The sequence below is a fragment of the Terrapene carolina genome, unplaced genomic scaffold (assembly GCF_002925995.2).
Source record: "Terrapene carolina triunguis isolate 2854851 unplaced genomic scaffold, T_m_triunguis-2.0 Scaffold192, whole genome shotgun sequence".
Classification (NCBI taxonomy): Eukaryota; Metazoa; Chordata; order Testudines; family Emydidae; genus Terrapene; species Terrapene triunguis.
The window spans coordinates 19,117,693-19,132,683 of NW_020664543.1; the positions used below are offsets into that span (position 1 = coordinate 19,117,693).

The following is a 14,991-nucleotide window of genomic DNA, read 5'->3' on the forward strand; positions in this document are numbered from 1 at the left end:
ACAGTTGTGGTGCCCTAGAGTAAAGCCACACAGCCCCTGAATTTAGTCAAAAGAACAGGAGTACTTGTGGCACCTTAGAGACTAACACATTTATTTGAGCATAAGCTTTCGTGGGCTACAGCCCACTTCTTCGGATGCATAGAATGGAACATATATTGAGGAGATATATATACACATACAGAGAGCATGAAAAGGTGGAAGTAGCCATACCAACTGTAAGAGGCCAATCAATTGAGATGAGCTATCATCAGCAGGAGAAAAAAAAAAACTTTTGAAGTGAGAGGTCAAGACAGTGCCTAGGGCTGCAGGTAAACAGCACAGTGTGGTGTCACCAGGAAGGCGAGGAGGACATGCTTCCACACACAAGCTGCCCTGGAGTGGCATTTCAGCCCCACTCCAACCAACAACAGGTCATACTCCCCTTTGCTTCATGGTGAACCCCATTCCCTCCGCAGCTGGGGGGGCTAGTTTGTGTTGTCCCAAAACTTTTGGGTTTTTTTTGGGGGGGGGAGGAAGAGGGGAAGAAGGGAGAATAAAGGGAAGGATTGAGGACAAAAGGAAGAAATATTTCCCCATTGCAACACCCTCCCCCCCTACCCGCCCCGCCGACCCCCCCCCCGACCCCACACAACCCCTCCACTCCTAGCCCCACTCACCCGCGGCCTCCCCCCCCCCACACACACACACCCCGCACCCGCGGCCCCGCCACCCCCAGACACCCCCCTCCCCGCACCCGCGGCCCCGCCACCCCCTCACTCCCAGACACCCTCCCCTCGCCGCGGCCCCGCCACCCCCTGCACCCGCCACACACACCCCCCTCGCCGCACCCGCAGCCCCCCCATCCCGCCCCCCCCCCGCCCCGCCCCCGCCCCCCCGCCACCCCCTCACTCCCAGACACCTCCCCGCCCCGCACCCGCGGCCCCGCCGCTCCTCGACAAACCCCACAGGAACCCAGCCTACTCCTACGATGCCCCCACACCCGATTCCCCTGGCTCGGCCGCAGCGCCCCGCTCCCTCCGGCCCCTCACCGTGGTCCTGGTTGAAGCCGGCGTACAGCAGCCCGTTGCCGTGCGGGTTGGCCGGCAGCAGGTTCATGGCTGCTGCCGGATGCGTGGCTGGCCCGGGGCCTTTAAACCATCGCGGCCCCGGACGGACTGAGCCCCGCCGCAGCCCAGACGCCGACACTCCCCGCGGCCAGCGGGCGGGCACAGGGACAGGCCAGCGGCTGCTTCCGACCCCGCCAGGCCGCGCGCCGAGCCAGATACCATCCACCCGCCAGGCCGGGGAGCGCCGAGCAATCGAACCGCCGCCCGCGGAGGCCGCCCCCTTTCCCCGCACGGGCAAGGCAACCCCTCCCCCACCTCCTCCGGAGACCCACCCCGGACGGGCATGTGGGATCCACTGCCCCCCTCCTGAGGCAGGGTGACCCGGGGCTGGCATGGGGGGATCCAGTGCCCACCCCGGGGCTGCAATGGGGGATCCACTGCCCCACCCCCGGGGCTGCAATGGGGGATCTACTGTTCCCCTCCCGGGGCTGCAATGGGGGATCTACTCCCCTTCCCTCCAGGACTGCCTGGGCAGTCTTCTAGCCCCTGAGGGATCTCCCCTCACTTCCCACCACCCCAGAGGGAAGCTCTGATTTAGTTGGGGATTGGTCCTGCTTTGAGCAGGGGGTTGGACTAGATGACCTCCTGAGGTCCCTTCCAACCCTAATCTTTTATGATTCCTTCTGGGGCTGCTTTGAGGGAAGCCCACCTATGGGGTTGGCAAAGGTGGAGCCTGGATCTGGGTATGCATTGAGGACCTAGAAGTCCTCTGTGTAGCACCCATGCAAACTGTGCTAAGGCAGGAATTTTCTGTTTCTATTGTGTTATTCTCAGTGCTCTCCAGCTCAACACATTTCAGTGGAGTACTGTACAAAGGGGTGCCCTACCTTTTCTCCCCCCTCACCCCCCCCGTCCCTGATTACACCATTTAAATGGTGGCAGGTATGGAACATCCCCTTCTCTCCCTGGGCATTGCTACAGCTCTCCAACATGCTGTGCCCCATCTCAATCCAAATTCTGCCCTAGGTACTGATGTGCCATCACCCATCTTGATCTGAACAATGGCTGTATCTCAATACGGGTTTGTGTGTGCAATACCCCATTGCGATCTAAGTGCTACCGCCTGGCCGGTCATAACTGAATGCACAGTGGTCACTTGAACTTTCTGCCAAATAAATCACGCCCTTCATAGCCTTCTACATAGCCCCAGGGGCACCAAAACTTTTCATACGAGAGCCATGTTAGCAGTTTGGATGGGAGCCTCAAGGGTTACCCTTAATTTATATAAAATGGAGCAGATTGTTGCAGCTAAACTCATCTTTAATAAAGAGATGCAGCCCACAGAGGCTCCAGGTTGTGACACTGCCTCCCTTCGCTCAAGAAAGAGTGTCGCATTCAGGACCTCGCTACTACTGATGTTTCTATTTAGGTACAGCCTATAGACCCCATTCAGGATAGGTATCCAACTGTCCTAGGCAATGTACAAACATAAAAAGACACAATTATTGCCTCAAAGAGTTTGTAATCTAGTTTAAGACAAGGTGCAACAAGTAAGTGTAACAAACAATAGGAGGGAAAGGGGATGAGGATGGGAAAACAAAAAGATGAAATATTAACAGTGTAACACTGTTCTAACCATTTTTCAGCCAATCACTGCCTATTTCAATTTTATTGTTATTCTTTTGTAACCACTGCCTGTTGTTTTTTTTATTGTTACTAGCTATTACTATTGGGTTTGTGTGTGTGTACTACAGAGGATGCAAGCTACATGACCACTCCCAAAATAGCTACAGCTGAGGATATTGAGAGCAATACATTTAAAAAGAGGGAAAAGGGAAAACATTATTTTGCTTGACTGATCTCAGTATATTTATTATTACACACACACACACACACACACACACACACAATAAGTGAAAATAATGTTACTAAGTAAGGCCCTGATCCTTCAATGACTTTTGCACATGCTTAATGTTATACACTGTGAATATTCCCAAAACAAAGCCACTGTGAGCTCAATGGGACTGCTCACAGTCCATAACATTAAGCATGTACCTGAGTCTTTGAAGAATCAAGGCCTGAGACTAAAGTCAATCTCTCAAAAGTTAGACAATGCCAGAATCAAAGTGGCATGGGCATGTGGTCTCCTTGTGTAGTCTTATACTTACATGTTCATGTACTAATTTTTCCACAGAGACCCAGCCTCATTCAGCAGTCAGGATGAACAGTACTTACTGAATGAGGTGGCCACTCAAGATTTCTTTTTATCTTTGTCATGCACTGTTATGGCACAGGCCTTATTGATTACACTCTAAATTGTGCCACTTGGCTGCAGCCACAAAGGACCATTATACCAGTTGGGGATCACCTGAGCACAGGGACATTCTGTCCATGTACTCTTTTCCTCAACAATGTCCCATACACAGGAGTTCTTAGCTAGCCAAATCCACTGGCTTTATGGTTCCTTTGTACTGACAGAGAGGCAGAGTAGAAATCTGACTCTGAGAATGCAGAAGAGGGACCCATATTTAATTTTATACTCTCCTATTTGTATCTTCTCTTGCTATGCCATATCAGCCCCCTTGCCGTGTAATGTATGGACTCTGCAGTATGCAGTACTAGGGCAGCCTTTACCAAGAGCATGAGAAGTGAGGTGAATTTTTATCCCTCTTATCGAGAGGCTTTGGCTACCATTTGCCCAAGAGATCCACATTTAGAGAGTGCCCAGCTTCCCAGGATATCCCAGAAAGAGCTTTTTATCATCTGTGACCCTTCCTTTACAATGTGCTCTATTGTAGGCCTCTCCTTAGAGACCATTCTAGAGCTACTAATGCAGAATCTGACTGCTTACAGGTTTGGTGGTGGTAGATACTGAAAAATCTATTACACCATTTCTCTAAAAACTGCACTGACTACCTGTTAATTTCCAAGTGCAATTCAGGATGCCTGCTTTGATCTTCAACATCCTGTGTGGTTTGAGCCCTGTCTCTTTGGGAGACTCTCTCCCCCATGGTATTGTCATTGTTGAGATCTCCTAGGGAAAAGATGTTCTCCGTAGATGGCCCCCAACCACTGTATCCTCTTACCTCCACCCTCCAACTACTCAAACTGTCTGTTAGTGTTTATGGCCTGGTGGAAAGTTTATCAGCCTCTTTTCTCTGATGTTTGTCTATGGCAGTGGTCTCCAAAGTGGGGTGCGCAAGAGGATCCTTGGGGGTGCACGGCAGGAGGAGGAGCGCTTTTTTTTTTGCTTCGTCAGTTTGGGCGGGAGTCTGAGCGGCTTTTGCTTTTTTTTTGCACTTCGGCAAAAATGGTAGAGCCGGCGGCAGGGGGTGCATGCTCAATTTTTTTTTACTGATAGGGGTGCACAATCAAAAAAGTTTGGAGACCACTGGTCTATGGGGTAGGATGAAGTTGGATAAGTTGGTGTGTAATGTAATTTGAGGGGTTAGGTAAAAGTCTTTTGTTTTTAAGAGTTATCTATGTTAAATATCATACAGGCACCCAGCAAAGTTGCATTTGTTGCATTTTACACATTTTTTGAATAAGCATGCACTGTGAAGCAAATTACCTCTCTCTGCCTACTAGCCAGCACACCCTGTCTTCTTGAAATTACAGTTGGGAGGTGGAACAATAGCCAAAGCCTCTCCTAAGTGCTCTAGCTTTGCAGAGGGAAGAGAGAGACACACAACAAGACACTCCTCATACAGATAAGGATATTGAATGGCCTGGAAACACACTTCCTTTGGAATAATTAAGACAAGTATAAAGTTTGCAGGAGAACAAAAACTGAACTTTGCTCTTTTGTGGCTAATTTTCTCTTTGGCATCCAACTGCAGACACACCCTTGAGCAAGTCAATGTTTTTCCTCTCACCAAACAGGATCATAACTTTCCTTTTTTTTTTTTTAATTAAATAAAGAGCGAGCAAAAGAGTTCCAGTCACCCATGTTTTGGGAAACAATTTATTTATAGTTGAAGGGAAAGAATTTGTATAGGACAAAAGCATGGAATTTTGTGAGATCTGAGTTCCTCTGTCCCAGACTTGGTGCCATTTGGAGCAGGCATGTTACTTAACCTCTTTGTGACTCAGTTCCACAGTTTGTAAGATGGAAATGATAATATCACCACCCCCACCGCAACTCTGTTCACCACCCTGCCTCTGTGGTCTGTCATCATTTCTCATTATGTTCGCCAACAAATTCAGAGTGTAAGCTTCTGGGGACAAGGAACTTTTTTAAAGGTTGTCTATAAAGTGACATGCACACTACATAATAAAAATGCCACTACATAAAAGAAAATTGATGGTTTGTGGAGGAAGGATTCTGCCATCACTAGTACTTAGCTTTTTCCCGTCTAATGTAATAAAAAAAGAGAATTTCTCTATAGTTTTCTTTTTTGCCAGCCTGTAGCATTTAATTGAAAAATTGTATCTCTGCTATAGAGTTTTATTGGAGGGTTCAAAAAAAAAAAATCCACCTCAGGAAAAAGTTGTTTTCTATTAAATTGTGTAGATGGAATAATTTCTACAGTACTAATAAGGATGGAACTAATAAAATTATGTAGGACTTTTCCATAACACTATGCTCAAATATTATAGTTCTGGACATCTAGCTAGCAGTTTGAGCCTGGTAGCAGTGAACCTACTGGAAGCAGGAATAGGTCCTAAAATGTGGATGATTGTTACGGATTTGAGGCAAGACAGTCTGTTGTATTAGGTATGGAAGCTGAGAAAATTGGTTCTAGGCCCAGCACTGCCATATTCCCTTTGTGACTTTGGTCACATCAATTTGGCCAGAGATTTTCTTTTTAAATGTATCCACTATATTTGAATGCTCAGTCTGAGCTACCTAGATCATGATTTTCAGAGGTGTTGAACACCTGTGGCTTCCACTAACTTTTATTTCAGTTGCAGAATGCAACAGCACAAATTGCTTATGTACAGTAATTAAAAACTACAATGAGAGATGAGTGATCTATTACCAATTCAGATAATGCTTTAAACTGATCCCCTAAAATAAACATACCATTAAAGATACAAGTAGAAGTCAGTTGTACTGCTTACCATTTAGGGTTTGCTTTGTGCATTTGGCTTTACATATCAAATCTTATTCTGGAAAATGATCTCACAGTCCAAACTTTCCATTTACCTCTTGTGCTTGTTTGTTTACCCCTTATTTATTCTGATGAGTAAGGGTAGAGACAGAGCGGTGTTTCAGGATCCAACTATAAATTCATTTGGTGTTTTTAAGAGAATGAAGATTTTACACTTTTACTATTGGACCAAAAGTAAAGAATGTCAACTTGAGGGAGTGTCAGAGCTAATAATAACCCCACTGACCTGCCTTGGTGTAAGAGTTCTAGCAGAACTTGCTCTGCCCTTGCAAAATAGAGACTTTGCTTCTACCCACATGCCTGCTTTGGGATGCTCTGTTTCTGGCTGCACCTGCAAGGATCATTCAGAAGTAATGATTCCCAAAAAGAAAAAAAGGGAGTGTGTGTTTCCCCCCACCCCAATTTAATCTTTATAACAGAGCCCCACTTTACTTGAGTGTTACCATCTGATCTTCTAACACATCTGCATCTTGTTATCGTTTATTAATCTTTTTGTTGTGCATAACCTATTGGCTAGAATCCCAATATAGCCTTGGCATTTTGTACCTGATAGACTTGCACCACTAGTGGTCTGTTGCTATGGAGATGTAGGGACATCTATGATGATTCAGAACTACTGCTACTGCAAGATGTTACCAAATTACATTTCAACAGAGGCACTTGCAAATGCTGCAGTGAAGCTACATACCACTCTCACCAAGGGCGCTGGAAATTGGTGTTATCACTCCTCTGCCTGTCAATGAGCCCAGGAGCATGGTGTCACACCATTTCCATCACTTAGACACCTTTCCCCACAAACTGAGGGTTTAACTCATACTGCTCTTCAAAACTTCTTATGCCACTTTTGAAGATTTATGCTGTAAGAAGAGCATCCCCATGATCTATGGAACAGCCTCGCCATAAAAGGAGGGCAAGCCACCTACTGAAGAATAAACAACAGGCTTTGTTTTTCCAGGAACATTTATTTTTAAATAATATTGTTCTTTCCCTATAAAGCAGCTCTTCAGTCACATTCTTCTTATGCTTGTTGCAACTATTGTCTTTGGCATTTTCTTCCTAGAACTACCTTGTAGAACATCTGGTACAAAAAATGTAGATTTACAGAAAAATAAGAATATAAACCACAGATTAATCCCCAGAAGTATTAAATAACATAGCAAAAACTTTATCAAATCTGCTTCATACACTAATGGGACAAAAACATGTTGTGCATAATATTCTATATACACATTTGCAGCTTAGTTAAATTAGTGCTTCGAGGTTACCAAGGAAGTTGTACAAAAAATAATCATATCCACTACTTCAATAGTACTAGAATGTCTCACCATTTGTAAAATGTACAATGTATACAATACATTGCATTTAAAAAAAAATCTCTGCTTTAATCTACAAACTGACACACTAATTTTTGCCTATTTGAAAATGAAGTTTGTGATAAAATAGATTTTGATCTAGTGAATTACACAAGTCACTTCCAAGATCTCTTGTAATTAACAACTCAATAAAATGATAATTATTCCCTTTATAAAAAACACATCTCAAAACACAGGCATTGTGCACATCAAAAATTCCAATCTAAAAGTCCAAAAGCAAAGTGTCACATCCACTTCTGTTGCACAGAACACATCATTCATTCCAAAGCAGCATTGTTATAGTGAGCACACTGTAAAATAAGTCTTTCCTTATTTTTGTCAATGTCATGTGATACACGGAGCATGCTCAGCTATTCAACAGGACTCCTTGTGTTCAAGGCTCCACGTGAGGAAAGTCAACCTTGTTTTTCAGCCACATCAGGTTTAGGAAATTTTACAGCTGTTTCTCGTACAGTTTTTTGGTGGGCTCTGTGGGGGACGGATAATTTTAGCTTTCTTTAGGCTGTTCCTTTTGTTGTTGTTGCTGGCAGTGAGTGAGTAGGAGCGTCCATGCATCATCCTGGCATTAAGGCCATTGGCCATAGAGAAAGATTTGAGATGACTTCGTAAGGCAACAGGGAGCGGGAGCTTGTCAACAAGATGCACAGGGGTGCAGGAAACTATGGCACGGCAGCAGAGATCTTGCAGACTCAGTACTTAAAAAAACAAAACAAAACATATTATAATACATAGTATGCTTTTGTAAGCCACCTGGTGGCAGCACACACAGTATCATGCGTGTCCATTGTACGTTTAAAACCAATCCTCTAATTTTTCCTCTCTTTACAGTTCATTATACTCTTTCTCCAGTACTAGATACTTGCCCATAACTCTAACCTGCCCAATCTCGCAAGCCCTACACACATGGAACTTTCATTGGCTTCAATGAGAGATCTTGCAAAATTGTTCCCCTCTCACCCAAGTTGAATAGACCAAGGGTACCATTTTCAAAAACACCTCAGTGACTTAGAAGCTTAAGTGCCATTTTCAAAAAATTACTTTCATTTCAGTCTCATTGAATGGCAGAGATTTTGAAAACTTTTACCCCAACTCTGCCTAACACTCATACTGAACTCTCATTGCACTGCTTTCCAGTCAGCTGGAATCCCATCTGAATAATAAGACTATTCTTTGAAGCTTTGAATCTCTCACTCTGGTACCCTTATGTCATCCAGAACTGGAGGGAATCATTCAAGCTCATAAGTAAATGTTACTGGTTAAATTATACTACAAACTCCAGCAAAAGACAATTTCAATCTATATTTTTCAAAAAATTAAATTAGCTGCATATTAATTGTTCAGAGCCAGGAAATATATTTAACTTGGATAAATCCCTTGTTGGCATTTGTCGAGGAAAGAATGAATGTTGGAAGTGATTAATATTTTTACTCCCCCCTCCTAAGACTTAAAGCTTAGGAAAGACAGCATCTAGTACAAACTCTTAAAAACGCCACCCCCTGCCACTATCACCCATTCATACATCTCCAGACTTTTCTTCAGAGACTGGGATAATTTGGGATTCGGGATCTGGTGCTCTTGTATGATTTTTGGGATGTCCAATTTTTTTTTTTTTAAGGCTGTGAGGAATATTCTTGTCTTACTGCTTAAGTGAATAAGGAGTGTGATACTGCACAAATCAAAATAAACCTACACCAGTTTGTTAATCTAGTTTTTGGTAGGGTACCTACTTAAGTTAAGGAAATATAAAGCTTCTTCAAAGCCAGTAAGTCCTTTTAAAAGACACTTACATTTTGCTACAATTTGTATCAAAAAACCCCATCCCATTTTTATTCCAATAGAAAAACCCTCTTTAGATATCCAACAATGAGGTCAACTGAGCCCATTTTCATTTAGAAAAACAATTATTTGTACTCTATGATCCAGTTTTCATTAACCGTCTTAAAGGTTTTGAGACATTTATTATAGACATCAGTTATATGGTAGATTGGTGGATATCCCTCACAGCAGTACAACCTGTGAAAAAAAAGCATGACAATCTACCAGCCCAGATACCAAGTCTGCTCTCTCACCTTTACAATGATAAAGAAAAAAATTCATCTGCTCCAGGTGAGAGAGCAAGGAGAATTTTCCAACACTGCAAGAATAGTTTACAACAACAAGTCAAACTAAAAGATCCAGAACAAACCAGAACTAACATTTACTGACAGGTAACCTAAAGGAGTCATTTAGAGGGTGAGGACAGCACTGCATCAATATTTGCTCATATACTTCTTATATCCAAGAAACGTATTGCTCTATTACCAATCTCTTGTTTGTGTCAGAATAGTGAGAAGGTCCAGAGTATACACTTTGGGGAAACATTTTAACAACCTGAAAGAAAGAAAACCTTGGGGCAGATCCACAGATGGTGTAACTGTCTTAGGTGGTGTGTGTTTTTGTTCGTTTCTCTGCTCCTCCTTTTCCATGCTTTTTATCTTGGAATCAGCTGAGGTAAGTCATCTAACAATGTACCTGTTCCAGAAATTACTTTGTCAAAGCATAAATTGTAGTAATCCTCAGAGTCCGATCGTACGAGATGCCGAGCATCCTCAATTCCCGTCGACTTCAAATGAAAATAGAGAGTGCTCAGCACCTTGCAGGATCAGACCTCTATAGTCTGATTGCTATTAAAAATGAATCATATAAGCCAGTGACTCAATGAAATACTTAATAGACCCAAATGAATCAGCAGATGTCTGTCACTGCACAATTATTTTCAGATGCTTTTAAAAAAAGCTTGTAACAAGAAGTTCATCATAACGAAATAATGGGAATATAGAATTACCATACTTGATTAAACCAATTGGTCCCTCAAGTCCAGTAGTCTCTCAGCAACAGCTGCCACTACCAATGCTTCTGAGTAAAATGCAAGAAACCCTCCATTAAGTAAATATGGCATTATCTGTCTCCAAGGAAAGTTTCCTCCTTACTTTCAATAAACGGAGGCTGGCTTAAGTCCTGAAGCATGAGGGTTTATATCTCTTCCAAACATTTTTTGAAAGTATTTACTATAACAACTATGCATATTCCTATTGTTCCTAAATAATCTCTTTTTGAATCTTGCTCAGCCCTTGGTCTCAGTGATATCCTGTGGCAATGGGTTCCACAGGCTAATTATGTATTGTGTGGGGAAAGTATTTTCTTTTATCAGTACTGAATCTGTCACCTTTCAGTTTATTGAATGTTCCCTTGTTCTGGAATTATGAAAGGGTGAACAGAAGCTCTCAGTTTAATCTTCCCTAAATGATTCATTATTTTGTACACTTATCACATCCTTATTATCCTTACCTCTTATTTAGGGTAAAAACAAGAAACAAAAAAACCCCAATTTTTTTCAGGTTCTATTCACCTTGTTTCACTGTCAGCATGTGTCATTTAAGGAAAGATCAGCTAATAACATTGTTAGCAAACGTAGTCTTTTTACATTTTTATTTAACAAAAATAAATAAAAGATTTAAGGTACATGTCTCAATGTTTTCAGCTTTTCACTATTACTTTTAAGGCTTTAGGAGGTTCAGTCTGAAAGGTCTAAGAGTGATGAACTAGAATGAACAAATGCGTATTGTGTTTTGCCTACCCTTGTTTGGCCTCCAGAGCCGGTCCATCCCATGTCTCATTAACACTATTCTTGCCAGCTCAGTAAAAGACTCTGTGATGTTAAAGTTACAAAGTGGGCTAACTTCAAAAAAAGTCATGCCAAGTCTCTCGGCATAGGCTTGTGCTTGTTCAGTGGAGACTTGACGCTTGAAGGCTAAATGAAGGCGGTTTCCAACCAGGATTTTAGGTACACCGGGAGCATGCTGAGTGAAGAGAAGCAATAATAGATTAGTGTTATAACCCTTCACCCCATCCTCCAATAAAATTTGTAAGCTTTTCACAAAGATTCAGAAACAATGCTCTACTCATGAAGCATGTCAAGTGGCAAAAGGATATATGACATGATGGAAAAGGCAGCATCCTCATATCTACAAGAGACTGGGTTGGGATGAGAAACGAAGGGACTATGCTTAGTTCTTGGGAAATGGGGCAGTAATTATTTTCTCCCATCCTTGAAACCCGTCTTTTCCCAAAGCTTCCTCATTCAGTTTATTACAGAGAACAAACATTATAAATTTTCATTGTTAAGCTGCTTCTTTCTGTATCTTCATGGCTAAATTCAGGACAGAATTCTCTCTTTTGGGGGTATGTCGACATTGCAGAGAGGGTGTATGATTGCAGCACATGTACGCATACCCAAGCTAGTTTTAATTTAGCTAGCTCAGGTTCCAATAGCCGTGAAGCTTCTTCAAGCCCACCTGGGCCTCTGGGGTGGCTGGCCTGCACTGAAACCTGTGCTGCCACAGTTTCACTACTCTCAATATTCAAGCTAGCTAGTTTAAAGCTAGCTCAGATTAGTGGCATGCTGTGACATTTTTAGTCTGGCATGCAATTCTACACTTGCATGGAAAATGGCATTTCCTCTATTCGGCACTGGTGAGGCCACAACTGGACTATTGCGTCCAGTTTTGGGCCCCCCACTACAGAAAGGATGTGGACAAACTGGAGAGAGTCCAATGGAGGGCAACAAAAATTATTAGAGGGCTAGGGCACATGATTTATGAGGAGAAGCTGAGGGAACTGGGCTTATTTAGTCTGCAGAAAAGAAGAGTGAGGGGGGGATTTGATAGCAGCCTTCAACTACCTGAATGGGGGGTTCTAAAGAGGATGGAACTAGGCTGTTCTCAGTGGTGGCAGATCACAGAATAAGAAGCAATGGTCTCAAGTTGCAGTGGGGGAGGTCTAGGTTGGATATTAGGAAAAACTATTTCACTAGGAGGGTGGTGAAGCACTGGAATGGATTACCTTGGGAGGTGGTGGAATCTCCATTCTTAGAGGTTTCTAAGGCCTGGCTTGACAAAGCCCTGGCTGGGATGATTTAGTTGATGTTGGTCCTGCTTTGAGCAAGGGGTTGGTCTAGACCTCCTGACGTCTCTTCCAACCCTAATCGTCTATGATTCTATGATCCTCCATGTGGTGTGACCTTGCACAAAAGGGTGTGCAAGATCATGATGTGCGGAGGATGCAATCTTGTTCTACAACATGGTGTCCTCCGTGCACATTTGGGGGCCAGAGAGAATCATCCCTTGGGCACAGCACGTCCTGGGACATGCAGTGCATGCCTGGCATACAAAGACAGCACGCCACCGGCTCAGATATGTGAGATTAGATATTTTTCTACAAGATATGCTCTAGTTCATACAGAAATTAACTCAGGGAAGTTCTATGACCTGTGTTATGCAGGAGGTCAAATGAGATGATCGAAGGGATCCCTTCTGGATTTATAATATGTAACTCTATGAACTAGGAGTGTTGACAAATAGCATTAGTATTATAGTATCAAAATCCCACATCACATGTGCAGGATTTTAGGCCTATTTTCCTCTTTTACAGAATACATATTTTCACATTATACAGGTAAACTGCTCTTAATTTAAGACAGTTTGTATGTATCAGAGAAGTAGTCACTTGCATTCAAAAATCCAAGATAGTCTTTTGAGATCTTCAGATGAATGCACTATAACAGTGCTTAAGGCTTTATAAATAGTGACTTAAACCTCATAATCCCCATATGAGATGGGAAAGCATTTTTTTTTTCATAAGAGGAACTGAGTCAGAGGTAAAGTGATTTGCTGAAGTAACAACAAATCTGTGGCAAAAGTGGTTATTGAACCTAGGAATCTTGATCTCCATCTCCATTTTCTTCATCTAGAATTGACACCTTTTTAAATAAGTGGGCAGTTCACTTGTTTGTTTCAGTCTAAAAGTATAACAAAAATACAAGACTGTCATCTTGGATTCCTGTAATGAATTCTGACTGCAGTTACATAGTATAAACCAGTAACTGGAAAACACCATGAGCAAAACACATGCTTAATCACTAGTCTTGTTATACATAAATGATGTTTTAGGATGCACCTTACCTCATCTATCTCCTTTATCCATCGATCAATACCATCAAATGACCAGCGATTTGTAATGTCATATACCAGTATCACCCCCTATGTGAAAGTATATTAACGTGAATTTCACTTAACATATACAAAATGCATAACATACTATCTTACTCTAACACCATTCTATTATCTGTATCAGGATTATGGGGCTTACAATCCTGCCAGATGCTGCATGCTCCGAGTGGAGTGGAATCTCACAGCATCTTCCAGAATCAGCACCTTTGTCCCGATATAGAACTGGGAATTGAAGGACGCATGGAGAGTGGAAAGCACTCAGCAACTTGCAGGATCAGGCCCAGATTTAGCAGTTTGTGGTCAATGTTAATTCAACTATAAAATCAAATTATGAACACGTTTGGGTGATGTATACATCACAAGTCACTCAGACATATTGCTTCCAGTAACACTGTATAGTGTCCAATAGCTAAGGGCCTCAAATTCTATGGAGATCCAAATACCTCACTACCAGAAGTAACCAATGCACATTATCATTGTTTACAGCAATACTTTTAGGAGCCTACCCCATGTTTTCAACCTGCAGCTAATAAACTGATGTGTCAGAATGCAAAAACACTAAATATAATGTAGCTGCACAAACATCTGAGACGGTGGTAATAAACTGGATTTATAATTTCCCCCAATTCTTGACTAAGTTACATTAACTATTTATCCTTCTAGTTACACCCAATTTGAGAAAGTTTAGCATATACAGTACACTTGGGAGTTTTAGTCAAGAAGCAAACGTCCATTATGCTTCTAGCTTTTACTGCAACCTCTATTCCAGAGGTTCTCAAACTGGGGGTCGGGACCCCTCAGGGGGTCGTGTGGTTATTACATGGGGGGGGTCACGAGCTGTCAGCCTCCACCCCAAATCCTGCTTTGCCTCTAGCATTTATAAGGGTGTTAAACACTTTTTAATATATTTTTAATTTATAAGGGGGGGGGGTCGCACTCAGAAGCTTGCTATGTGAAAGGGGTCACCAGTACAAAAGTTTGAGAGCCACTGCTCTATTCAGAGGTGTAATGATAAGAAGGACTGGATATGTCTGTAGAGCATATACATCCTGCCCTCTCTTTTGGTAGAGATGTAGTGGTTGCTAGAGGGCAGTATTAGGCATGTAATTCCTCTAAGGCAGGGGTCGGCAACCTTTCAGAAGTGGTGTGCCGAGTCTTCATTTATTCACTCTAATTTAAGGGTTCACGTGCCAGTAATACATTTTAACGTTTTTAGAAGGTCTCTTTCTATAAGTCTATAATATATAACTAAACTATTGTTGTATGTAAAGTAAATAAAGTTTTTAAAATGTTTAAGAAGTTTCATTTAAAATTAAATTAAAATGCAGAGCCCCCCGGACCGGTGGCCAGGACCAGGGCAGTGCGAGTGCCACTGAAAATCAGCTTGCGTGCCGCCTTTGGCATGCGTGCC

The 14,991-nt window shown here is 42.6% G+C and overlaps 2 protein-coding genes across 3 annotated transcripts in view; both read right to left on the reverse strand.

The window, feature by feature from the left end:
- WDR45B (WD repeat domain 45B) overlaps positions 1-1,248 on the reverse strand; it is a 30,093-nt gene extending 28,845 nt beyond the window's left edge. For both annotated transcript variants that reach the window (XM_024217628.3, XM_024217627.3), the window contains exon 1: positions 1,029-1,248. In XM_024217628.3, the coding sequence (XP_024073396.1) occupies positions 1,029-1,095 (67 nt within the window). In that variant the 5' untranslated portion in view covers positions 1,096-1,248. The remainder of the gene's footprint in view (positions 1-1,028) is intronic.
- Positions 1,249-7,058: 5,810 nt separating this feature from the next.
- The window catches only part of RAB40B (RAB40B, member RAS oncogene family), a 49,978-nt gene continuing 42,045 nt past the window's right edge, over positions 7,059-14,991 (reverse strand). Inside the window, exons 4-6 of the mRNA XM_024217602.3 lie at positions 13,533-13,610; positions 11,150-11,372; positions 7,059-8,228 (exon numbers count right to left, since the gene is read on the reverse strand). Coding sequence (XP_024073370.1) covers positions 7,957-8,228; positions 11,150-11,372; positions 13,533-13,610 — 573 coding nt within the window. The 3' untranslated portion in view covers positions 7,059-7,956. The remainder of the gene's footprint in view (positions 8,229-11,149; positions 11,373-13,532; positions 13,611-14,991) is intronic.